The sequence below is a fragment of the Pelodiscus sinensis genome, chromosome 17 (genome assembly GCF_049634645.1).
Source record: "Pelodiscus sinensis isolate JC-2024 chromosome 17, ASM4963464v1, whole genome shotgun sequence".
Classification (NCBI taxonomy): domain Eukaryota; kingdom Metazoa; phylum Chordata; order Testudines; family Trionychidae; genus Pelodiscus; species Pelodiscus sinensis.
Window position 1 is genome coordinate 15,160,539 of NC_134727.1, and position 26,343 is coordinate 15,186,881.

The 26,343-nt window shown below is 42.3% G+C and overlaps 1 protein-coding gene across 5 annotated transcripts in view; it reads right to left on the bottom strand.

Moving 5' to 3' along the window:
• TTC1 (tetratricopeptide repeat domain 1) overlaps positions 1–26,343 on the bottom strand; it is a 92,333-nt gene that overhangs the window by 45,570 nt on the left and 20,420 nt on the right. For all 5 annotated transcript variants that reach the window (XM_025178503.2, XM_025178504.2, XM_006137152.4 and 2 more), the window contains exon 7: positions 8,484–8,538. In XM_025178503.2, the coding sequence (XP_025034288.2) occupies positions 8,484–8,538 (55 nt within the window). The remainder of the gene's footprint in view (positions 1–8,483; positions 8,539–26,343) is intronic.

A 26,343-nucleotide genomic window follows, 5' to 3' on the forward strand; every position in this document is an offset into this window, starting at 1 on the left:
ATTCTCTATTTTGTTCACTCCTTCTGGGGCATCTGGCATTGGTCACTGTTGGAAGACAGGATACTGGGCTAGACAGACCTTTGGTCTGAACCAGTATGGATGTTCTTATGTTCAGTGTAGCAGGACACTTGCCCCTCCCCACTTCCAACTTTGGATTATGGTTTGTACTTAAGTCTCTCTCACTCACACAAGTCTCTTAGGCTACGTCTACACTGCAGGCTTTTTGAGCAATAACTGTTTTGCGCAAGAGTTCTTGTGCAAAAGGTCTTCCACAAGAGTGCGTCCACACTGTCATGTGCTTTTGTGCAAGAGTGTCCATGGCAGTGTGGACACTCTCTTGCGCAAAAAAGTGCTGATGGCCATTTTAGCGATAGGGCTTTCTTGCTCAAGAAATTCATGTTGCCTATCTACACTGCCTTCTTGTGGAAGAGCTCTTGTGCAAGAGGGCTTATTCCTCGTGGAGAGAGGAATAACTCTTCCGAAAGAAGCCATGTTTTCTGACACTGTACTGTAAATTTACATGTGCAAGAACGCACATGCAGTGTAGACACTCTGCAAGTTTTTGCACAAGAACACCCGTTCTTGCGCAAAAAGCCTGCAGTGTAGATGTAGCCTTAAAGAACAACTTTGCTTGGAAACACAAGTGACTCAGCAACAAAGGGTTCTTATCTCTTAGCAGTAAATGCTTGTGTGTCCTGGAGCAATGTCAGGTTCTCTCCTTTCCTAGAGTTAGTGTTGCTCACAAGGTCATTTTGATGGATATCAGTCTTGACATTTGAAAAAGCATCACTCACACAATCACCTGTGTCCACTCTACTGTCACCATAAGCATTTATAAATTTTCCACATTAACCTCTTCAATACTGCTGAAATTAACAAATGAGGCCCAGAAGTATATGTAATCTAGTATCATTCAGCTAGATGAAATTTAATTCCCTCTGGCAATCATCAGTAGAGAGATACACAGGATTATACTTTGTTACAGTTTGTTTATAAAAAGGTCTGATATTCATCACTAAAGAGTCTTGTAATTTTTCTAATATGAATGTGCCAGTAGTACCTGTTTTGTTTAGAAATCAAAAAGATAAGCAGAATAGTGCACTAAAGTTTCTCCTGTACTACATAGGGAACATTATATTAAGTGACTGAAAAACCCCCCCAAGGGATATTAATTTGCATGATGAGTTTTCACTCCAGGGCAAACTAGTGCATTTCTAACAACGTAAGTGAACAAGTGAAAAAAAGAGCAAGGCCTCCTCCCCTAATCATGCATTAAAAATGAAGTAAAAAGCAAGATCATAACTGATTTATGTTTCGTTGCCAACTCTTTCACATGACCTCACATTCTCCATACTTGTAGTATCAGCGCTTAGCAGACCAGTCAGAACTTCCTCAGAGATTGCTATCTAGCAGAAAGGAGACATTTTCATTCTCTTAAGCACTAAACCTAATAAACATTTGCTGATCTAAGGTAACTGGCAAAAGAAGAGACGCTGAGGAAAAACTGCGAGAAAGGAGGTCAAGTGCTCTCTTTTAATAGGCTTTCTTATTGATTATTAATGTGATTACGCACTAAATAGGGATGTGAAAGTGTTAATGTGTACATGGTTAATCAAAGAGCCTGGGCTCATCGGTTAACATGCATGTGCAGGCCCCTTCTTCCCCACACTCATGCCTCTGTATCAGAAGTAACAGCGTGGGGAGGGGGCAAGGTGGAAGCCAGTATGCTTTTTAGCTGGCTCACCATGTGCACTGGCTGTGGAGGAGCCACCTTCCCCATGCATGTTATATGTTTACCGCCCCCCCGCGCGCCCTCTCCTCTGACCCCGGAGTGCATGTGCGGCGTGCAGAAACGCCGTGCAACAGCTGAGAGGGGAGATGTCCGGGTGTGGCGTGAAGCAGCTGGGGCACGATCACAGATTCCAGCGCTGCAAACTGGAAGGAAGAAGGTAGGGTAGGGTGGGGGGGGGGGGGGGGGAGAAGAGGGGGAAGGTGTGGGAGAGGAAGGGGCTTGTGCTGAGGTTAAGGGGGCAGGTTAGGAGAAGAAAGGGGAAGGTACTAAGGGACAGGGTGGAGAAGAGACAAATGCCAGGCATAGGGTTGCCAGGTGTCCGGTATTCACTCGGACAGTCTGGTATTTTCACTTCCTGTCCAGTAAAAAAATTCAGAGAATACCGGACACCTGAGATGTCTGGTATCTTCTGACTTTTTCCCCCGGCCAGGAGGGAAAATGCCGGGCACCTGGCAACCCTACAAACACTCAGCGCCGAGCCTCCCTCCCCCCACGGCCCCCAACACCCCCAGCCCCCCGACCCCAGCCCCCATCTTACCTGGTTCCCCAAGGCTGCCAGCACAAAATGGCTGCCAGCCAATAAGACCTAGGGGAAGCAATGCTTCCCCTGGGTCTTAGTGCTCAACCGCTCCCCAGTTCCTATCTCTGCACTCACTCTTAAAGGGGACATGCTGTTTTAATGCTGTTTTATTTAAAAAAAAAAATGTTGCTGAACAACTTTGGTCCCCTCCCGCCCAGAACAGAATTTTTTCCCAGTGTTTTTTTTTTGGGGGGGGGGAGGGGGTGTTCCGTATTTTTGTTTCAACCATCTGGCAACCCTAGCCAGGGGGCCAAGTGGAGACTGAGGAAAAGGGCAGGAGGGGAGGTGTCAGTGGGAGGGGGAACAGGGTGATGCTGGGAGAGGAGAGGGTAAGGGCATTGGGAGCTAGAGAGGGGAGGGGGAGGTGCTGGGAGAAGGCTTGAAAGAAGGAGTGGGCATGAGGAAGGTGGGGATGGAGCAAGTCATGTGTGAGGGCACAGGGGCATGAGGGGAACGGGGGCAGAGGGTGGTGAGGGGGTGGGCATCAGGGAAATAGAGGACAAAGGAGGCAGGGGCAGTGAGGGAAGGGGGGGCACCAGGAGGGTGCAGGGGTAAGGGGAGGTGCAGGTGCCAGGGGATTCTGGGGGTGAAGCAGAAGGGCAGATACCTGCATGGGAGGGACCAGCACCAGAGGCAAGAGGCAGGACAGGTGTGTAGAGGAAGGTTTTAGGAGAGGTGAGGAGGAGGGGTGTCTCACATGATCAGAGTGCGGCTACTAGAGGAGTGGGCACAGAGGGGAGAGAAGGGCTGGTGGAGGAGGGCAGGTCTCAGGAGGGCTCAGGGCAGTGAGAAGGGCAGGAGTCCAAGACAGGACAGCAGAGGAGGGTGAGGGGTAAGGGGGCAGCAGGCACCAGGGGAGCTGATGGAGCAAGGGGAGGGAGACATGGCAGCAGAGGGAAAGGGTAGAGGTTTATGAGATATTTATTAATAATTTGGGTGCCACAGTGGCACATCCAAACAAGCCACATGAACTCAGTACTGGTGCACAACACAAAATTCATTCTGCTCATGGGAGGAAACTTAGAGGGAACACGCCTCTCTGCTCCTGAGTTAATGTCACTCACGGTGGGTTAAGGCAATTGCAAGATAGTTGCATGAGGGGGATTTGGTGGGGGCCAAACTAATTCCTATTGGTAGGAGGATGGTAGGAAAAGCCCTTAGAGAATGGACTTTACTTCTGGTCATGTGTCCATCAGAGAAAACATTAAGAACATTCCCACTTCGTCACAACAGGTACAACAAAATATAATATAATATATTTGATGCACAATGGAATCCACAATGGGTTTGTTCCATGCTTATGCTACTATGGTGTTTGTGTGGATAACCCAGGAAAAAAGGGTGCAAATAAAAAAAAAGGGTGATATATATATATATATATATATTTCAATATATATTGAATATTCAATATAATATATTGAAGCCGGTGAGTGCTGCTTCTGACTTTCCACTTTTACATCATTTAATAAAATATATATCGGCTTACAGGGCGGGTGGGGGGGACTAGACCCATTCTGGGCACCACCAAAATTATACAAACCTGCTGCCCCCGTGGATAAGGGTTATCAAATCAAAAGAGAAGCAGCAAATGAAAACACATTAGTCAGTACAGCTGTAGCCATGTCTGTTCTAGTGGTGAGGTAATATCTTTTATTGGACCAACTTCTGTTGGTGAGAGTTTGGCTCTCTCACCAACTGAAGTTGGTGCAATAAAAAGGCATTACCCTAACCCACTTTGTGTCTCTAATATTCATGTCCTGGAAATTTAAGTTAGGAATAAGGTGTTCACAGTGAGGAAGTGAAAAGGAAATCAAAGCTATGCAGATATACTGTATATCTGCAAAGATCTACAAAAGTTAAGCTTTTGCCATATTTGTGAAATTGAAAAATATGCAGAAATTAGTTTCAAGTGACTATTCCCAACCGGCAAGCAGCAGCAGTCACCTGCAGAGACTGATAGATGTAAGCATGAAAATAATTGAATGTAATGAATATAAGTCTTTAAGTATGAAAAGGATTTTTTAATTGTATCCTTTGGTATATATGGTTGTGACTACTTTCTTCCACTATTTGATCTGAGGAAGTGGGTCTGGCCCACGAAAGCTCATCATCTAATAAACCATCTTGTTAGTCTTTAAAGTGCTACATTGTCCTGCATTTTGCTTCAACTACCCCAGACTAACACGGCTACATTTCTATCACAAGTCTTTAAGTAGTTCTACAATAGTTCAAAGCTTTAAGGAGAAACAGGAATACTTTGAAACTTAAGGGGTCTAACTGATCCCACTTTTATTCTGTCAGTGGTTTATTGTTGCATGCACCAACTCACTCACATGCAGTTCATAAGAAAAATCCAGGTATGAATGTGTACACTGACTTATTACATACACCTGACACTGTGGTTCTGAGCTCCTGACACAGTGCTGTAACACGCTGTAGTAGTGAAAAAAAGAGTAAGCAGGAAACACTACACAGCACTTAGAAATGGAACAACTATATGGAACAAAATTTTGAGGTCTATTTATACCTAGATATAACTTTCAAGATAAGGTGTTAATTTACTGATTTTAATCTATCCTGCGAGACAGAGTATCTTTCTAACTAAGAAGAACAAAAACCTAAGAACTTGGTGTTACTGTTTACTTTATCCAGCCAAAGTGAGAATTCATTATGGTAGATAGATTTCAAGACCAAAGAATGCTGTTAGCTATTCTCCAGTTCCTTGCCTTTGTAGAGGCTTAAGTGCATACTTTGTTTTTACAGGAAAACGGAGGCTGTTAAGTTGCCTGTGTATGGAAGAGATGCACTAAATATATTGCACTCTCTTTGGCAGCCCTTGAGAAGAGGACTGGGCTCTCATCACTAGCATCCAAGGGGACCTACTATGTATTCACTGTATATGTGCTTTTAAGAAAGGTGGTGAAAAAAGTTGAACAAGTAGCTACAAAATATGAGATTTCAATCCCTCTAATGATCAAAATTTAAATTTTTAAAATAACTTTATAAATGTATCAAAGTTCTTTTGTTTTGTTGATGTGTAACGCACATTTAATGGGCAGAGCAAAGAGTCACAAAAAAATTAATTTATGTTTTGGAGAATTGGCTGCGTATAATTTGGCACAGCTCTTAGGAACGGGTGTCTTGTAACAAATGAGAGTTTGAGTCTCAAGAGTGCACACAGGAGGAAGAGTCTGCAGGTCCCTCTCCAATTCATACCCTGACTTCAACTAGGTAAACGTTACTACAATTAGTGGGTATCTTGTGTACATATTTTAAGTGTGTGACTATAGCACAGCCTTCACATACTATGCCTCAAGACACCCCTTCCCAAGTGGGGCACAAGGAACTTTACCGTGAAATGACAAAGTTCAGGGGACTAGCTTGGTCACCATCAGTATTTGAAATTGTGTTTTTAATTTTCCTATTGTGCCTCTGCATTACATAGATGCTCCAAACAGAGTACTTTTCATGATACAAACAAGGAGCTCTGTGGCACCCTATTAACAGATTTATTTGGGCATAAGCTTTCATGGGCAAAGACTAATGGGGAACATGATAAAGCTCTATAAAATCATGACTGGTATGGAAAAAGTGAATAAGGAAAAGTTATTTACTTATTTCCATAATAAAAGAACCAGGGGTCACCAAATGAAATTAATAGGCAGCAGGTTTAAAACAAACAAAAGGAAGTTCTTCTTCACTCAGCGCAGTCAACCTGTGAAACTCCTTGCCAGAGGATGCGGTAAAGGCTAGAACTTAACAGGGTTCAAGAAAGACCTAGATAGATTCATGGAAGTTAGGTCCCTAGCCTCTGTTTCTCTGGAGGTGGGGGACAGGGACGGGATCACGTAAGGATTATGTCTACCACATTTGAAAGCCAAATCATACTTGGACAAAATGCATTAAATAATAGTTCTAATTTTTGTGGCCATTTTCTTATTTCTGAACATTGCATGCAAGTGTTCAGACACTGTAATCACAGTGATCCCTCCCTCTGAGGCATCGGGTATTGGCCACTGTTGGCAGACAGGATACTGGGCTAGGTGGACCTTTGATCCGACCCAGTATGGCTGTTCTTATGTTCTTAAATTTGGTGGTCCTAGCTGTTTACATTTAGGAGGAGTTTTTTAACAAATGGACCTGTAGACAGAGACTCACAGACAGATAGACACAAATCTCTAATCATACAAATATAGCTGCTGAAACTGGTGATGTTCTAGAAATCTTTGTTATGTACAACTTCACTTAACCCTACTAGAAACAGAAGTGTATAGAGCAGGAGTAGTTTAAGGATTTAACATTAGCCTCATAGCTCTGCAGAGAAGAGTTCAATTTAAGAGGACACAGACTTCAGCAGAAGCTCTTGAAACAATCCTTTCTCCCTATTTTTTTCAGGTATTACGCAGCTTCACTGTGCAAGACAGATGGAATATTTTTAGCCTGGATCTTACTAGATTAGTCAAAGAATACGGTCAACTAAAAAACGAAAGTCACACATGCGCAAGAACTTCTTGTCACACTGAGAATGACTAACCAATTTGTAAAAAAACTGTTTCTAGATTTTTCAGTTCGTTTTGTGCATTCAACAGCAGTGTATATAGTCAATTTCAGTTTGTGTCTTGTGAGATCACTTGCCCTTTTATGTGTGTATCTTCCAAAGAACAACAAAATGAATGAGAATTTTCAGTAAAGATAAAGATAGTAAAGGCACCAAAAACCACCAGAACAATTCTGGCTTTGGCAAAAATACCTGAAACTGCTACCAACTCACAGTTTCAAACTTGCTAGATTTCAATCGCAATAATCTTTAAATACAAGAGAAAATGCAATATTTGGTCTGCTGAAAGTTACGTCCAACATTCAATACTTTTTTTTAAAGTATTCTAAGCATCCAATTTTCATGTTTGTTTAGACAGAAAATCAGGCTTCATACAAGAAGATTACTTATGCTTATGTCTACCACATTTGAAAGCAAAACCATACTTGGACAAAATGCATTAAATAATAGTTCTAATTTTTGTGGCCATTTTCTTATTTATGAGCATTGCATGCAAGTGTTCAGACACTGTAATCACAGGGGCATATGTATACTTAAGCGTCTCCTAAATATAATCAGAATAGTAACTTAATCTTTGGCACATATTTGTCTGCAAGGCAGCATGTTCTTGTGGATAAGATATTGGGCTGGAAGTCAGGAGACCGTTGCTTTTCCATAGAATTGTTGTGATGTTTTGGATTGCTTCACCTTTCTGCCTCAGTTTTCCCATGTGTAAAATGGGGGGAGAAGGGGAATGATATTTACCCTCCTATTTGAGATCCTCTGAGATCTATGGAAGTGTCATAAATAAAGCCAAGTAAGTAGGTTGACACAAACTGCCTACAAGAAAATATTATCTTTGCCAAATACATTTTTGAAATTCTGCAATTTGACAAAAGTGGAAACATTCCTGCAAAAGATTGAAATGTTTTAAATAATTTGGTTTTTTTGTATGGAAAATATTTAACATATTTTGACTTAGTTAATTTTTAAAATGATACCCTGTTAGAAATCTGGTTGTAAAAATACAGTTTTTTAGGTCTGAAGGGAACAGAAATTTGGTATTTTATTATCCTTCATCCATATGTCTTCAGAGTTTGGTATAAAAGAAAAACTGATTTTCTTTATTCAGAAGAAACTGAATCCTCTTAGAGCAGGACAGGTCAGAAGTGAGCTACATGGGCAGCCAGTCCTACAAGGTGAAAGTCTGCGTGACAGAACTACTGTAGCGTAAGCAAGAAAGTAATTCACTTTTCACAAGTACTAAAAATTTAGATTTTTCTTGATGTGCATCTCTAACATTTAATTCTCTAATGATGTTTACAGCAAGGCAATTTCTATGAGCAAAGTTTTCCATGGCTGGGGAGTAGAGAGAAACCACAAAAGCGAATTTCTCTCCTTCCAACAAACTAGTAAGATTATTTTTTTTTCTTTTAAACAAGCAGTGTTTTGGGAGGCTTACCAACTTTTGTCTATAAAAGACTTTTACTTCGTCATGGTATTTGTTATTTTCTTATTTCTATAACACTCGAGAGAGATTACGGTGCATCAAATTATATATATGAATTACTTACCTAACATTTCTGTTTTTAATTTTTCATTCCGCTCTTCAATCTGTTGAGGTAATCGCTGAAAGAGTATAAGAAGACCAGATTCAGGAGGATGATTTGGCATTCTTGTCAACTAAATGTATACATTTTTTATACATGTAACCAAGACAAACAACCACTGCTTATGATCTAAAAGAAATGCAGATGTAAAATAAGGGCTCTTCCATCATGTGTAGCGGAGCCTAAACTCTGCCCTATTATTAGATATGGGGAAATGCAGTGCTCATTTACAAGTAATTTTGCCCCTCTAAGTTAAGGCAGTCAGATGGTGCTATTTGTTTACTAGTATTTTAATTGAAAAGCAAATAGAATTTAAAAAAAAGACAGAACTGAAATATAGTTTTAGCTACATCTCCAGCATGGCATTTATTAGTCTTGATAAAGAGACTGTAAAAGAAGCAAAACTGCAAGCAGGCACTGTGTTTAAGTTACGAACACAGACTGGGGGGGGGGGGGGGGGGGGAAGAAGAGGAAGATAGCTGGGAATCTGGGACATTTGTATATTGTAGAAAATTTCAGATGGTGGTTTTGACAACTGTTCTTTACATTTGCTAAATATGCATCTCAGGATTCAACTTACCATTTGGTAAAGGAAAAAAGAGAAACAGTCTAATGTATATCCACAGAACTCTATCACTGAGATAGATTGTTATAACAAAATTAAAATGTAGTATGGATGACATCCATTCATGGTACATCACATACGTATTCAAAGGAATCTTTCGTGAGATTTTTCTTTGGTGCTCATCAACTTATAACTGAGCATTTGAGGGAGTAATTCTATGCACTGAAGAACTGCAGTCACAGCTCTTAATGCTAAGGGCTCTTCTTGTTGGACACAGACTTGTACAAGAGGAGAGACAAAATTGCTTCAGCAGTACCCAACAGATGCAGTAATAATGATAGCTAATTAAGATAACAGATGAGGAATTCACTCCCCACTTGCTCCTGGAATCTTAGAGATCACCTTTGTACATGTAATTCACTTTTCAGGGGTAAGGATGTTTAATTTAGATTAATCAGCTAATCGAATAGTCAATGTAATTTGCATTGACTATTCGATTAGTCGATAAGGGTGCCTCTGCCTTTGAAATGTATAAGAGCCCTGGTTGGCTGTTTGAGTCCCCTGCTGGCCCCAGGCGCCCCACAGCACTTCTGCTTTTGAAATGCATCAAAAGCCCTGCTCTTGCTACATTTCAAAGGCAGAAGTGTAGCCAGTTCCCTGCTGCACCCCTGCCCCTTCTCCCCACAGAAACAGTGCTGGAGGGGCAACACTAGCTTTTAAGCTGGCTCCCATCAGCACCGTATCCTGCTCCACCCCCTTGCTGCAAGTCTCATAGTCGACTAGTGACTCGACTATCTGATGAGAAAGTTATCAGATAGTCAACTAGTCGCTTACATCCCTATTCAGGGGGGATAAGTGAAAACAGCCCCTTCCCTGCAAGTATAACCAGGACCTGAGAGGAAATGAATGAGGTATTCTGAGATAGAGGAATCTCAGTTTCCCCGAAGGCCAGAGAGGGAGGGAGATGTGACAGGGTGCGGTCACAGAAGACCCCTTGGGGAGGCTTCCCAGAATGCTGACAAGGCCATTGCCATTTGCCTTCCTGCTCTCTGGGGCTTCTCACTGCTCTGTCCTGCTGGGCCTGCCCCCTGATCTCCCCCAGCCAAGACAAGAGCTGAGATCACCGCCCACTGAGAAGCAGTACAGACACTGAAGCTCTTCAGGTACTAGGAAAATGCATTTTTGGGTCCAGCTTCCTGGGATACCACTCCCCAAATGGGGTCACAACCCCAAATTAATTATTTAGGTAAGCCCCCTTTGACAATGAAAGGGGGACTGTACACACTGATTGCTCCCCTAGGTAACAATTACACTGGGCTTGATAGTAAATAAAAGTTATTTTATTAAGTACAATCAGTAGGATTTAAGTGGTAATAAGTGAGAACAACCAGAGCAAAGTAGATTACAAACTTAAAATAACAGAAAATGCTTAGCTAATTCTAACACTGAAACCTCAGTACAAACTTATTACAAACTCACCCTGAAACTGTTTCTTTTCCAGCTAAACCTTCAAACCAAGGACTCTCTTTCCCTGGGGTCTTTGGTTCATTCCCTTGGATGTGCTGCACCAGTCAGCCAAAGACCAAGACCCTGCTAAGCTTCTCATTATTTTAAGGATTCCCTTTTACATGGGGAAGTTACCTAGCCAGTCCCTCCCAGTTAGGGAGGTCATATGACTTATTAAGACCAAACACTGTTAAGACTTAAATGACAAAAATTATTTGCCCAGACATTGAGGCACCCCAGTACTGGAAACATGCTTGATGGCATTTCTTTGCACATTTAAAACCATAAAGTATTCGATACGTCTTTTACACACAAGAATGATTCACACAGCAAAATAAGATAAACAGAGCCAGTGAATTATGACATGAAGATTGACAGATTACGTGAGGCAATTTGTCCAAAGCATCTTTGAATTATGCATATGTGTGTCCATAAATCCGTTTCATAAAGCATGGAGGAGGAATCCATCACAGGATATAGAGTGCTACATAGTCCTGTATTTTGCTTCAGGATATAGAGTGTTTCAGTTCCCTAGATCAAGGGTGGACAATAATTTTTAATGGGAGCCACTCCAAGATTTTGGCTGCAGTTCTATGTGGGGGAAAGGGTCTGGGATGGAGGTTGGGTGCAGAAGGGAGCATGGGCTAGGGGACTGGGGTGTAGGAAGGGGTGCTGGGTCAGAGAGGGAGTTTGGGTGAAGGAGGGGGGTTTGATCGGGGTCAGGAGCTTGGGAAGTCGTGTCCAAGAGGGGGTAAGCGTGCAGGAGAAGATTCTGGCCAGGGGGAGGGAGTATAAGAGGGGGAGAGAGTTGTGAGCTGGGATGAGGGGGGAAACAGGTACAGAGGGTTTTGGTCATGGCCTGGGGCACGCAGTTGGGTGACAGAGGAGGTGAAGTACCAGAGTCAGGCTCTGGGTGAGAGGCGCTTAACTAGGAGGCTAACAGCCAGCAGCCCTGCAGGAACCTAAGGCAGGATCTCTTTCGCTCTCTCTGCTGAAGTCTCAGTCGGCTTGCTGCTTTGCATAGGTCTCCTCTGGGCATGGGGGAGGGGCGGGCAGGGGAGGGGCTTCATACACTGCCCCTGCTCCCAGCAAAATTTCTCCGCTCCTATTGGCAGGAAACTGGCCAATGGGAGCTGAGAGATTTTGCTAGGGGGCAGGAGCAGCATGCTTTGACCCCCTCAGAGAACTCTAGTAGATTAGTAAGGCATGATTTCCTTTTACAGAAACCATGTTGACTTTTCCCCAAATTACGTTAATCTAGGTGTCTGATCATTTTATTCTTTACTATAATTTCAAATAAGTTACCCAGAACAGATCAGTAAGTCTAATGTCAGTAATTGCCAGGATCACGTCTAGGGCCCTTTTAAAATATTGGCCTCACATTAGATATCTTGTAGTCATTAGGTATAGAAGCTGATTTAAAGGATAAAGTACAAACCAGAGCTAATAGTTCCGCAATTTTACATTTGAGTTCTTTCAGAACTCTTTGGTGAATGTCAACTGGGCCCAGAGACTTGTTACTGTTAAGTTTGTCAATTTGTTCCAAAACTTCCTGTAATTACACTTCAATTTGTCACCTAAAAAACGACCTAGGTTTGGAAATCTCCCTAACATCCTGTGGAGAAAGCTTCTTTTAAGATTTCTTTGTGGACTACAGCAGGCTGATAAAGATGTGAGATATAAAGACATTACAAATGTGAGTATTTGTTGTTCCATTTTTATTTGGTTCACTTTTAAAAGTACGTCTGAGAATTCTAGGTGTCTTCACTATCCTTTGTTAGCAACTTGGCAGGTATAGGAGGTAAAGATGCCTCTTTGGGTTTCTACCATTACGGCACATTTTGACAACAAATGGAGGATTTTGCTGTGCCAGTGCTTCAATAGTGATTGGAGGCACTTGACAGGAGGCCCGGATATGCTGGCTGCTGTGACCCTGAATGGCTGTAAACAGAGATACGCCAATTGTTGATCTTGAGGCTGTGAGAACTGCCTTGGCTGGCACCTATATTGATACGAACACACACTCATCCGGGGGGAGGAATCTCCCGCCCAGTAAAGAATGCCCAGTACTTACAATTTAGTTCTCTCTCTTGCAAGTGTAAATTAAGTTGAAACTCCCTTGTAAGAGCTGGCGTCACAAAGACGGACCAACACAATTTGGCATCTTAGATAAGAAAGAGGATACGGGCCCTTATGGGTATAAAAGTAGGTCTAGCAGCACACTTACTCTGAGCGTCCATCTACCATCTATCTGCTGGTCGGGTTAGGTGATTGGCCTCCCGAGGTTCCATGGGGACACCCACCTCGTATTCGTCTTTCCTAGGAATTGAGGGACCGGCCCTGGCCTGATACGCTGGCGTTGAGAGGCACAGAAGGGGGTAAAAATTGTACCTGGATGTGTCCTTTGTCTTAAGTGTACACATAGATTTAGAGCTCTTTAAAGATTAAGCTGTCACTTGGTACCATTATTTCTATTTTCTATCTTTATTTTCTTTGTAACCATTTTTAAGATCTATATTTGCAAGTAGTTAAGAAATAGAGCAATAGCCATTGTAACCATATGATTTATAAGCATTTTTTTTAAATAAACCTGTAACTGTTTAAGCTTTAACCTGACTCCTTCAGTTGCTGTAACAGAACCAAGCACAATTTAAAAGAACTCCAGCCAGTCATAGGGAGCAGATACAGGCAGAACTGGGCATTTGGATCGTGTCGCTTCCAGAGGACAGATCCATGGGGCATCTCTCAGCGTTCCCTATGCTGCCCGCTGCAAAGGGATCCTGTATCCTAGCAGTCAAAGTCTGAGATGTAATAAGCGCTCTCTGTAAACTCTGGGGCATCTATCAGCCTGTTGGCTGCCCGCCGCGAAGGGACCATGGTCCTAGCGGTCAAAGAAACGGACGTTAAACTTCTCGGGGCGCCCGTCAGCTTCCCTAGGCTGCCCACTGTGATGGGACCTTGTGTCCCAGCAGTTGAAGACTCGGGTGTAACACACACACACACACACACACACACACACACACACACACACACACACACACACACACACACGCACTGCCCTGACCATCGGCTGACACCTTGGTAGAAGGAAGTCTGATACTGACAGTGGAGAAGGCTGGGTGTGCTGCAGAATCATGTCATCACACCCCTTGGATTTTGGTGGTGCTGGACAATTCCAGGTACTGCGAGATGGTACCTACTTCACAGGATTAGACAGAGCTGGTTCCAGATGCCCTTTTGCTGTCAGTTGAGAAGCCATGACAGATGCCAGTTTCATCGGTACCGAAAGTTTTGGTACCGACGGCACAGAGTCTTCTTGTGCTTAGACACAGAGACCATAGCATAGGGCATACATCCTTAGATGAACTTGCTCCTCGGAGCTTGTCCTTAGAAGACTTCTCCAGTACCTGCGTGTCCCCTGAAGCTGAAGCCCTAGATGAAGAGGGCTTATGCTAAGTGGGTTGGAGGTGGAGAGTGCTTCCCCTCTGTGATCCTTTTGGTGGGTTCATAGCTCGGTGTCATGCCTCGGTCTGACACTGCAGTTGGAGAAGTACGGGGCGGTGATGTAGTGGATTGTGGTTCCGATACCAGCCTCTCGGTCTATTCCATTGACAGGAGCTTGAGCTGGAGCTCTCTCACCTTAAGTGACCTGGTAGAGAGCTTTTTACAGTGGTGGCATGATTTGGGCGAGTGCTCTTTGCCCAGGCATTGGGTATATCCATCCAATATTGGGATGACATCCTGCAGGTCAGGCATCTCTTAAAGCCTGGTGAACCTGGCATGCCCAACACTAAGTCTATGCTACAACTAACCAACAATGAAGAAGAACAAAAGGACATTTTTCTTTAAATTAACAACTAACTAATAATGGGGGAGAAGCGTGAATAACTACCTAAAGCACTTAACACTACACTATACTGAGAACAATCTATGAATATATCTAAAGTATCACAGAGCGCTGCTCAGTTCTGACCAAACCTGGAGCAGTTGAGAAGGAACTGAGGTGACGGTTGATGCTGCATGCATGTTGACTCATTTGCTGGGGCACGAGTGGTGCCGCACATGCATACTGGCACCCTGCTGCCAAAAAATTCTGATTAAAAGTGAAACACCAGGAGTGGAGCGCCTACAGGAACACTCCTCAAAGAAGAACCTAATCTTCCCCTTGCCCGTGATCATGATTACCCCTGAACTAGTTATTTCTGCTGAAGTGAATAGCAGTGAAAGACACAATGTTAACATTAAAGTGGTCATTACTAGGATTCAGAATCAACATCCCACTGAGATAAAGAAGGTAGCTCACATGCATCCAAGCTATGGTTTCAGGATGTCTACTCACAGACTCAGGAACACTGGAACAAATTGGGTCACATACAGAACAAGGAAGAGTGAGAATATTCAAAGACACACTAATTCTATGAAAATTGACAGCAGCACTGAGTACATATTAAATGCATTTTGAACTACTCTACATGTATCAATGCTGTGACTTTGGAAAAAAGCCACCTTTATGGCAAGGATTATGTATGAACAGGGATGGAGAGTGAGCAAGATTCATCATCTCTGTACTCTCACTAAGGTCTTTCTTTTTAGTTGTTTCTAACTGGTACTCAGTAAATTGGCCTGCTTAAATATTAAACTGGCCCCATTTTAAAAAATACTTTCAAAAAGTGAAAATACTTCCCTACTCCAAACTGATTTTCAACTGACCAATAGCAATCAGGACCAATAGCTTCTACACTGCAATTGCTACATGCTTCTTTACCAAGAGGGCAGCTCTCATTTGGGTGCCCTTGTGCCACAGTTCAGAGGCCAGCTCAGTGCACAGCTCCAGGAAGGGTGCTTTGTGCATCCTAAATTTCTGTAGCAAAATGTGATCCCACCACTCAGTGCTGGTTTCCCTAGTCCAAAAGCAACAGTATACTCTGTACAGATGTTCCATGACAGACAAATGCAACGTCAGGTTACGGTGAATGACATGGATTCTTCATCCGCCATCATTAACTTCAACAGTCACTCTGCTGCAATGCATGATATCCTCATGACACTGAACACAACAAAGGCAAGAAGCGTGGGGTCTATGGCTCTCTCACAGCAGATGCAGCAAGGTCTGGCAGTTTCACAAATGGCACAAAAGGGGCCAGAAGCTCTTGGGAAACTGATCAATGCCCAACTGGACATTTTCTGCATTCCCAAGATGAGCTGCATTCTGATCCGCACTCCCACAATGCTTAGTAAAATAAGGTGTCACCTGACATTGTGGTATATATTGCTCTTTATCAACAGAGAGGACAAAAAGTAACCATGATGCCAACAGATGGAGACAGTGTAAACACATTTTGGCAACTTTCTTTTTGGCAACTTATGTTAACATTAATTTCATTGCCGAAACTTTGCTGTATAGACATACCATTACTAGAAAAACTAGGGAGGACTAAAGAGTGCTGCTACAAAAGAGAACACACTTCTGGGAGAAATATGAAGAGGGGATTATTTGTACATAAAACACTTATTTCAAAATGCTTTATTTTGCATTACATCTGTCAGGAGTAATTAAAATGTGTTTGGTTTTAGTGTTGAAATACTAATGCTGTACTCTGGAAATTCCCAGTGAAGCTTGTAAGGGCTGAGGCACAGAAATCCTGTGCACCAATTTTTTTTTATTTAAAAAAAGTAATTTAACGGGATTATTAAATGCACCAAAATACTTCAAGTATACAAAAGAGATAGGCTCTAAAAGCAAATCTATTACAGATATTTTGATGCTATTTTAACAAGAAAATGAAGCTACACTGAGTTTGTTTTGTTTTTTCTTAAATCAAGTCCAGAAACACCGCTTACAGCCTCTACATACTACAGCTAGGTTAAGATATAGTTAACCCTAGACAGAATACTGTCTCTCTAAATCACATTTTCATTGTAAAATTTAGTCCATCTCCCTTTCAGATGAGAGAGCAGAGAAGTTATTCCATAATTAGTGGCCAGGCAGCGGACTTTATGCAAAAATGAGTATCTGGATTTAAACGACTCCCATCATAAAGATTGCCTCTGCCTGGAAACATGACCCAGAGAAATTATCCTTTTTTGTAGTTAGGAAGTAGAAAGATTAAATGATGCTTACATTTAAAAATAAGGATAATGCCTACTGACTACAACAGAAATTAAAGAAACTCGGACCGGGTCTACCCTATAAACTTATGTTGCCATAACTACATCATACACTGGTGTGGAAAATAGAATTGATGTAAACAGCTGTAATAGGCTTCTCCTGTCGACAGTGATCACTGAGGTAGGGATATTAAATTTAGATTAATTGGCTAATCGAATAGTTGATGCAATTTGATGTTGCTACACTTCAAAGGCGAAAGTGCCACAGAGCCTGGGGCCAGCGGGGGACTCAAGCAGTCCCCCTGCTGTCCCCAGGCTGCATGCGGCGCTGCTGCTTTGAAATGGCATGAGAAGCCCAGCGTCAAGCTCCATGTGGCATTTCAAAGTGGCAGTGCCACATGGAGCCCAGGGACTGCGCGGGAATCCTAAGCTGACCCTGGCCTGCATGCAGCATTTCACAGTGGCAGACTGCGGCGCTGCCGCTTTGAAATGCTGCATACAGCCCAGGCCAGCAAGGCAGGACATCCCTATAATGAGGGATCCCTACATCTTTAGTCAGTCTATGTCTACACTAGCACTGGGTTTTTTTGGTAAAACTTGTTGGCCAGCAGTTTTTTGTTTAAAACATGCACTCGTACACATCCTGATAAACATAAGTTTCAACTTATTCAAAAATGCCAGTGTGGACAGTGATATGTTAGTGAGAGATGCTACGGCTGTTCTTTGGGGGTGGTTAAATTACTCTGAAAGAGCTCACTTCCATTTGCATCATTTAATCTCTCTACTTCCTAACTACAAAAATAAGGATAACTGTCCAATATTTAAAGAACTTTTGAAAGCTACACTTAAAAAATATTACTATGTCCCTCCCTAACTAGTACAGGTTGTGAGTGTCATGTTGTACAGCTCTATCAGCATTAGGTAAATTTTCACTGGAAAAGGTCTTTTGTGATTCTGAAACTTATATTAGATTACTTTGCAGACAGTACATCAATTATCAGAGCCAATGTCTATAGCCTAGTTTACATTTAAAAGTTTTGCTGGCATAGTTATGTTGATTCGGGAGTTTTATGGTTATCTAATGTCACAGACAGCTGAATAGTCCCAGTGTAAATGCAGTTATACCAAAGAGCAGACTGCTTTTGGTAGCATAGCTTATTTCATTCAGGAAACTGGTTTTAGCAATATCAGCAAAAGAACTTTTTTACTAGTATATATTGCATCACCACTAGCTGTCAAATAAGCCGACTTTTTCTAATATGGACAAGATATATATGACCATTTAAATAAGAATTTTCAACCACTCAAAAAGCCTTCTTTTTTGATAACACTGTTAAATTCAGTACAGGCAGTCCCCGGGTTGCATGGATCCGACTTACATCGGATCCCTACTTACAAACGGGGTGAGGCAACCCCGCACTAGCTGCTTCCCCCCCAGCAGACCAGGGAGACGCGGAGCGGCTTTTCTCAGCAGACACCTCAGCTTGAGAATAAAGGACTGAGGGAAGTGAGGTGTGGGAGAATAAAACTGAGCTCTGGAGAAATGTTTGGCTAGAGTTTCCCCTACAATATGTACCAGTTCCGACTTACATACAAATTCAACTTAAGAACAAACCTACAGTCCCTATCTTGTACGTAACCCGGGGACTGCCTGTATTAATAATGGCTGTGGCTGGTCTGTGGAACACTTGGGGTGGTCTGTTGACACCTGCCTAGTCATATGGCTCGTCTGCTTTCCTCTGAGAAGCTGCATCTTGAGTAAAGGAATGTTTTTGACATAGTCTCTCTCACAGGGAAATGCAGCCTAGATGAAATTATCATCAATGTGGGTGCACAATTTTTTGAAAGCTTGTACTCAAAGAGTTTGCTGTTAAACCGTGTGGGCGTATCTAGTGGAGTTGCATACTGGTCACTCAGGTCTAGGTCATTAATGACTCAGATAATGGAGAGAGGAGTGCGTTTATAAAGTTTGTAGATAATACCAAGATGGGTGAAGTTTCAGGCACTTTGAAGGAATGGACTAGAATTCAAAATGACCTAGACAAATTGGAGAATTTGTCCGAAATAAACATGAAATTGAATAGACAAATGCAAGATACTTCACTAAGGAATGAAAAACCAAATGCAAAACTACAAAATGGGGCATCATTGGCTAGATAGTAAAACTCTCAAAAAGGATCTGGGGATTATAGAGCATTGCTAAGCCATGGTCTATATTAGGGCATTATTTTGAAATCTGTACTCCTGCTTTCCTCAAGGAATAATGCTAATTTTGAAATAGTTATTTCGAAACAGCGTTAGCGTGGATGCTCCAGTGCTGCTGAAATAACTACTCCCCAGAGTAATTCGAACTAATTACTCCCCAGAGCTTCCTGGGGCTCTGTGTGAAGGCAGCGCGTACCCATTAATGGAGCCTGCATTGGACTAATTTTGAGGCATCTGGGGATACATTTAGATTTTGTAAAATTGGGAGTTAAATTGAATTTAGTTATTTCAAAATAATTTCCTAGTGTAGCCATGCGCAAAGTGAATATGAGTCAGCAATGTGTAGCAGCTGCAAAAGGCTAATATTCTGGAATGTATTTAAGAGGACCATGACACATAATACACAGGAGGAAATTGCCCTACTCTACTTAGTACCGGTCAAGCCTCCGCTGGACTACTGTGTCCAATTCTTGGTGACATACTTTAGGAAAGATGCGGACAAACTAGAGACAGCTCTGAGGAGAGCAACCAAAATTATAAAAGGTTTAGGAAAGCTAATCTATGAGGAAAGGTTAATAAAGTTGGGCATGTTTAGTCTTGAAGAAAAAAAAAGCAGGCTGGGGCTTAATCATAGTTTCAAATATGTTAAAATCTGTTATGAACAGGACTGTGATCAAGTGTTGTCCATGCCCACTGAATGCTGGACTGAAATAATAGGTTTAATCTGTAGCAAAGAAAATCTAGGTTAGAAAGTTTTTTCTAACATTTATCTATAAGGATAGTTACGCTCTGGAATAGGCTGCCAGATTGACTGTCACCAGAATTTTTAACTAAATTATTAGATTAAGTAGTCATGGCTTCAGCAAAAAGGAAACCATAAACAAGTATAATATTAATTATGTATTTATTTCTAGAACATCATAGCCCCAGAACATGTTACACATGAAAATAACACACGACAAGCTTGTAATTCTCAACACTGTTGTTAAGAGATGTGCTTAGGAAGGTATTCTGCCATCATAAAGACATAGGAAACTTAGATTAGCATTAATAGAAATTATATATATATATATATATATATATATATATATATATATATATATATATATATATACACACACACACACACACACACACACACACACACACACACACACACACCTGTAGCAGAAGCGTCCAATTTAATTACCCAGTCCCCCCAAAAGTAGTTTCAGGCCAACATTCTTCTCTGGGTGTTTCCATTGCTATTCCTATAGCAGCACAATGGATTTTTAACAGAAAATATATTTTTTTAAAGTTACACAGTGCAGAATTAGAACACTGATAAAGTAATTTTTAAAAGGTTTTTTTTTTTTTTACATCGAATCAAACAATAAACCTCAAATTGCTTGCATCTCCAAATGTTGGGTATTGCTGCTCTCTGATCATGTGAGAAGGATTAGGGAAATGGAAGTGTGAAAGAATAAGCCTTCTAACAATACAGCTAACTGGGTGGTGATTTAAAAACTGCTTAAACTTTAACCTTCCCCCATGTAAATGTGTTACTGCTGAAAATTTCAACATTTATCTGTACACATTTTAACATCCCTACTATCTACCAGATCAAACTGCCTCCCATGTACAGTTTTAGAACTAAAGATGGACACAAAGCTATACCAATTCATATGAAGTGATCTTCTCCATAACAGGGAGTTAGCATTTTTTATTCAAAACTAGGATTTAAATGTTCAAAATTTTGGGTACTTGTAGGTAATTCAAGCCAGTGATTATTGAAGACCCCTTATGAGCCCTACTGTCCCTTCTCATGTGGCCTTGAAGAGAACTTCAGAAGAATGAACTAAACTTCCCCCTGAAGCGCCAGTATGTAATGTAGTGCTGGATCCACACATTACAGTAATAATCTTCGTACAAAGTAAAAGAATCGTTTGAAAGCTAATAATTTGCTGGCCAATAATTAGGGCCTTTCTAAATTCACTGCCTTCAAAAATGTGTCATGGACCATAAAATCTGGTCTAGTGTGTGCTTTTACTCTACACTATATACAGGGAAGATCAGTATTTCCCAAATTGAAGGTCCTGACCCAAAAGGAAGTTGCAAGGTTATTTTAGAGTAGGGATGTTAAGGCTTAGTCAACTACCCGATAAGCAAATACTTATAGGATAGTTGACAGGATAGTCAACTCCTCCCTCTCCTTGCTGCCTCTATCAAATAGAGGGAAGAAGGGGGTACTTCAAAGCAGCAGCGCCACATGGAGCCCAGGGTCCTAGGCTCCATGCGGCACTGCTGCTTTGAAATGCCACAGTGACGTTTCAAAGGGGCAGTGCCACACAGATGATCCTGGGCTCTGTACGGTGCTGCCCCTTTGAAATGCTGCAGCAGCATTACAAAGGGGCAGTGTCGCCCTATTGACTAATCGAATAGTCAATGCAAAAATGCATCAGCTATTCAATTATTGAATTACATGATACTTAACATCCTTAATTTAGAGTGCTTGCTGTATTGCCACCTTTACTTCTGCGCTGACTTCAAAGTTAGGCAACCAGAAAGCAACAGCTGTTGGCCAAGTGCCCAGCTCTGAAGGCAGCAGCAGTGCAGAAGCAAGGGTTGCAATACCATACCCTACCACCTTTACTTCTTGTACTGCTTCTGGAAGCAGCTTTGCTGTTTATTTGGGGTCGGGAAGGAATTTCCCTCCAGGGTAGATTGGCAGAGGCCCTGGAGGTTTAATATAGTGGTAGAATTCATGTAGCCATATTATATGTAAAGTTATGAATTCTCTCTGAATGATGCTGATGGCACATGCTCAAATCTAGGTAACCTCAATTAGAACTGGTCACTCAGGTCTCAAAGAATAGTGATAGAAATGTAGCCGTGTTAGTCTGGTGTAGCTGAAACAAAATACAGGAATGTGTTTACCTCAATTTACATACAAGGTGTCAAATCCTCAGATGGGAGGGAGGGAGCAAGACAGGAGATAAGGAAAAGCCAAGTTTCAGCAAACAAGCAAAAGGAAACAGCATGAAACATTGTTCACCACCAGTCATCATGTTGCTTTCTTAACTGTTTTAATAATAAATGTTGCTTTGAGGGGAAACTTTCTGGAAAACACATCTTACAGGGGAACTGGACTGTAAAAGTGAAGGGTTACAAACACCCCAACTTCTCTCCCCTTCATCTCTCTCTTTTACCTCAAAGAGACAAAAGAAAACAGGCTGCTGGATCTTGGGAGTAGATTCCAACCTAAATCTTGCTCAGCAATGCTACCAGAAATCTGAGGTAAGAATTTCACTTTGAACCAATAGTTATAGAAATGTAGCTGTGTTAGTCTGGTGTAGCTGAAGCAAAATACAGGACTATGTAGCACTTTAAAGATTAACAAGATGGTTTATTAGACGATGAGCTTTCGTGGGCCAGACCCACTTCCTCAGATCAAATAGTGGAAGAAAATAGCGTAGTTTGTTAAGTTTAGAAAGCATTTTATCTGCATTTCTCTTGCAATCATTTCTAACTTCAATACCTCAATATGTGTTCACACTTAAAATCTCTTGCCTTATAGTTAAATAAACATGTTTTATTCTTTAATCAAAATTAATCCAGTGTTGTCAACAGTATGGATAACTCCATTTAAAATGGTAAATTGTTGTATCTTGATTCCTTTACAAGGGCAACAAGATGTAATATCTGAACTGCTAAGGAGTGGGCAGGACAGCGCTCCACACACATTTTGGGGGGAAATGACCAGGAAGCTGTGTATTGAGGTCACCCAGCAAGTGATAAACAAGGCTGGTGAAAGTCAGAGTGTGATTGGTGTGTGCGGACAGGCTGCTGTGGTCAGAACTGCTGGACCAGGACTGGAGCTGTACACAGACATGCAAGGTGTGACCTGCATGCTGGTAGGCTGCTTGCTAGCAACCCAAGTAAGAAGATGCAGTGCTTTGCTACTGTTTTTGCTATATGTTTTTTCATATTTGTTCTTTTTTTAATTGTATCCTTTGGTATATATGGTTGTGACTACTTTCTTCCACTATTTGATCTGAGGAAGTGGGTCTGGCCCACGAAAGCTCATCATCTAATAAACCATCTTGTTAGTCTTTAAAGTGCTACATTGTCCTGCATTTTGCTACTGAAGGCCCCTGAACTTGCACAACAGAGGTGACAGTCCTTTCCTGGTCTGGCCTGTTCCACTGTATGTCACACAGTGGAAAACACAAGCAGCTTCTGAGAGGAGCAGACAGAGTACATCTCCCTTCCTGCCTTCCCAGAGCATGTACAGAATGTTTCTAATCTATCAAATCCTCCACCACTTTTCACACTAATAATTAAAGTGCTAATTACCATCATAAAAGCTCTTCCTGCTGGTATTTCACACAAACAACTGCTTAAATCATGGAATCAATGGTCCATGGCAGTGACTTTAAATACCCATCAACTAGGGACTGTTTACAGGTCAGATCTGGGTTTCAGATAGTTTTAAGAGTTTAATTTTATTCTTCCAAGCTATACAGTCCAAAACGAACATTTCAACTACATATTTACACGTACGGATATGACAAAAATGTCTTCCAAGTTACCTTCAATTGGACAACAATTTGTAACATTAACTGAAGAGGACATGGGATAGGTGTACACTTAGGTGTGGAGTGTAAGTGCACACCTCATTTTGCTCACTAATGAAGAAAGCAGCTAAATCAGGAGACGCTTCTGTTTATGACCACAAGATTACATTCTATTAAAATGAGGGGACATACAAATAGCAAATTTAAACTCTTATTAGTAAAAATTCAGGATTTGAGTGAGTAGTTGACTACCCAATAAGACTAGGCTTATCAGGTAGTTAAGCGGACTACTCGCATTCCTCCCCTCTCCCACTGCCTCTGTATCAGAGGCTTAAAAGCCGGTTCCTCCCAGCACCGTTTATGTGGTGCTGCCTGCTGTGTCTAATGGGGGCGAAGGGGGGAGAAGAGCAGAGACTGTTCCGGCAGTAGCCCCTGTCTACAGGGCATCCCAGCTCTCTGCTGGGACCCCCCGCAGACAAGGGCTGCTGCCATGAAGCAGCCCGCGTTTGTGACGGCCCAGGCTGGCCACAAGCAGAGGCTATTCCAGCAGCAGCTCCTGGACGCAGGGGTACCCAGCTCCCTGCTGGGACCCACCATGGACAGGTGCTGCTAGACCCAGCACGAGCCAGGACTGATCAAGCCTGACTTAGTGCTGGGTCCAGGAGCTACTCCGGCTGCAGCTCTGCATTTTAAAATGTAGTAAATGGTGTCTTCAAAATTACATAATCAAGGTAAAACTGAAATTATTTTGAATTCCACTTATGTCCATCTCTCTCTCTCTCACACACGACAACTATCTTGTAGAAATATTTGGACAAAGAATCACCTTTCAGAAAAATAATAGCAGTTTAATAATACCTAGGTCTTATAATATAATGTTTATTAATTCCAGACCACTGAAGAATAGCAAAAGCAGTGTTACTGTGTGCCTTTTTTCCCCCTGATAATTTCTCCCACCCCAGATGCCCTTGCATATTACTTCTGCAAGAGTGCAGAGGTGGCGTGAGATGCGATTTCTTGGGTTTGGGGCTCAAGTACATGGTACACAAAACATGTACTCTGCTCCAAAATACTTGCTAGGAGCATAAATAAGCATAACTACAGTTAGAATGTGACTCAAGATTTGGTAACTATTTATTCTACAGAGGATACACTGAAGGGAATCAGATCACAGAAGCATACATGAAGATTCACTTTCAGTTTTATTTTTGACAATTAACATCAGCCTCAATGTTATCCTGCCATGGTTCCTCACAGAAACATTATAAATCACTGCTCATCTTAAGAAAAGAATAAAAATAATCAAAAAGGACAAAGATAACAACTGATGATAGCTGTGGTGACTATAGTGACTATGCTATAGGGAACTAGTCACACTCAACTGACCAAATAGCCACATGTGGCTAGTGTGTTGGACACCACAGGACTATAGAATATGAATAAGTTAGGTGGGGTAGCTGTTTAACAAGTGGGGTATTGTACAGTAAACTTCCTATAATCTGGCAACTTTAGGACCCAGGGGATGCCGGATTATCAGATATGCCGGACTATCAGAAGGGGGGGCTACGAGAGGTCTGGGGTGGATGCCACTCCAGACCCCTCATAGTCCCCCCTTCCGATAGTTCGGCTCCGCCCCAGGCGTCCGCGATTCAGCTGCTGCTGGTCAGTTTCAGCAGCGGCTGAATCGGGGACGCCTGCGGCAGAGAGGCTGGGATGCTGCTGGATTGGTCCGAGCAACCCGGTGCTCTGCCCCAGGCGTTCCCAAGTCAGCCGCTGCTGAAACTGATCAGCGGCTGACTCCAGGAAGCCCGGGGCAGAGCTGCTCTGCCCCGGGGTTCCTGGAATCAGCCGCTGGTCAGTTTCAGCAGCAGCTGAATCAGGGATGCCTGGGGCAGAGCAGCTGAGGTGCTGCCCGGTTGGTCCTGTAATGCCGCCCCTCGGCGCTGCGGGACCAACCCGGCAGCACTCCAGCTGCTCTGCCCCAGGTGTCCCCAAGAGCAGCTGGGGTGCTAATGGGTTGGTCTCACAGCCCCGAGGGGCAGCGCTACAGGACCAACCCGGCAACACCCCAGCTGCTCTGCCCCCCGGCTTCCCTGATTCAGCTGTTGGTCAGTTTCAGCAGCGGCTGAATCGAGGAAGCCGGGCACAGAGCAGCTCCAATTGTCCGGATGCCTGGAGCACTTCCAGGTTCCCGATGGTGCCGGACCATCAGGAGTGCCGGAGCATTGGATGCTGGACCAATGGAGTTTTACTGTATATTGGCCAAACTGGACAGTCTCTATGGGAAAGAATTAACGGACAAATCAGTTATTCAAAAAGGCAATAATACACAAAAACCTGTTGGAGAACACTTTAATATTCCTGGACACTCATTAATTGATCTCCAAAGTCGCCTTTTTGTTTCAAACCAATACCACAAGCCAAATACACAAAGAAGGATTAGAACTTAATTCACAAGTTTAATTCTTATGCAAATGGGCTGAATTGGGATATAGAGTGGCTCACACACTATCTTCCACCTTTTAATGACTTATCCAATCAACGGTGGTGCTAATAGTTCTTAAGAGCCTCTTGTAACTGTCTCTTTCTTCTTGCCCTCTCCTTTTTCCTCCCTTGCCTTCCCTTATTTATCCTTGGATCTGGACTTATTACACTCTGGTCATCTGAAGAAGTGGGTTTTGCCCACGAAAGTTCATGATACTATCTGCATGTTTTGTTAGTCTTTAAGGTGCTACTGGACTATTTGTTATTTTTTAAGTTTTTCCTATTACAGACTAACTTGGCTACCCCTCTGAACCATTTATAAAGGTTAGCATAGTATGGAACTATTTAAGTAGATATAAATTGTAACAAATGTATGTTTTTTATATAATGTCATGGAAGG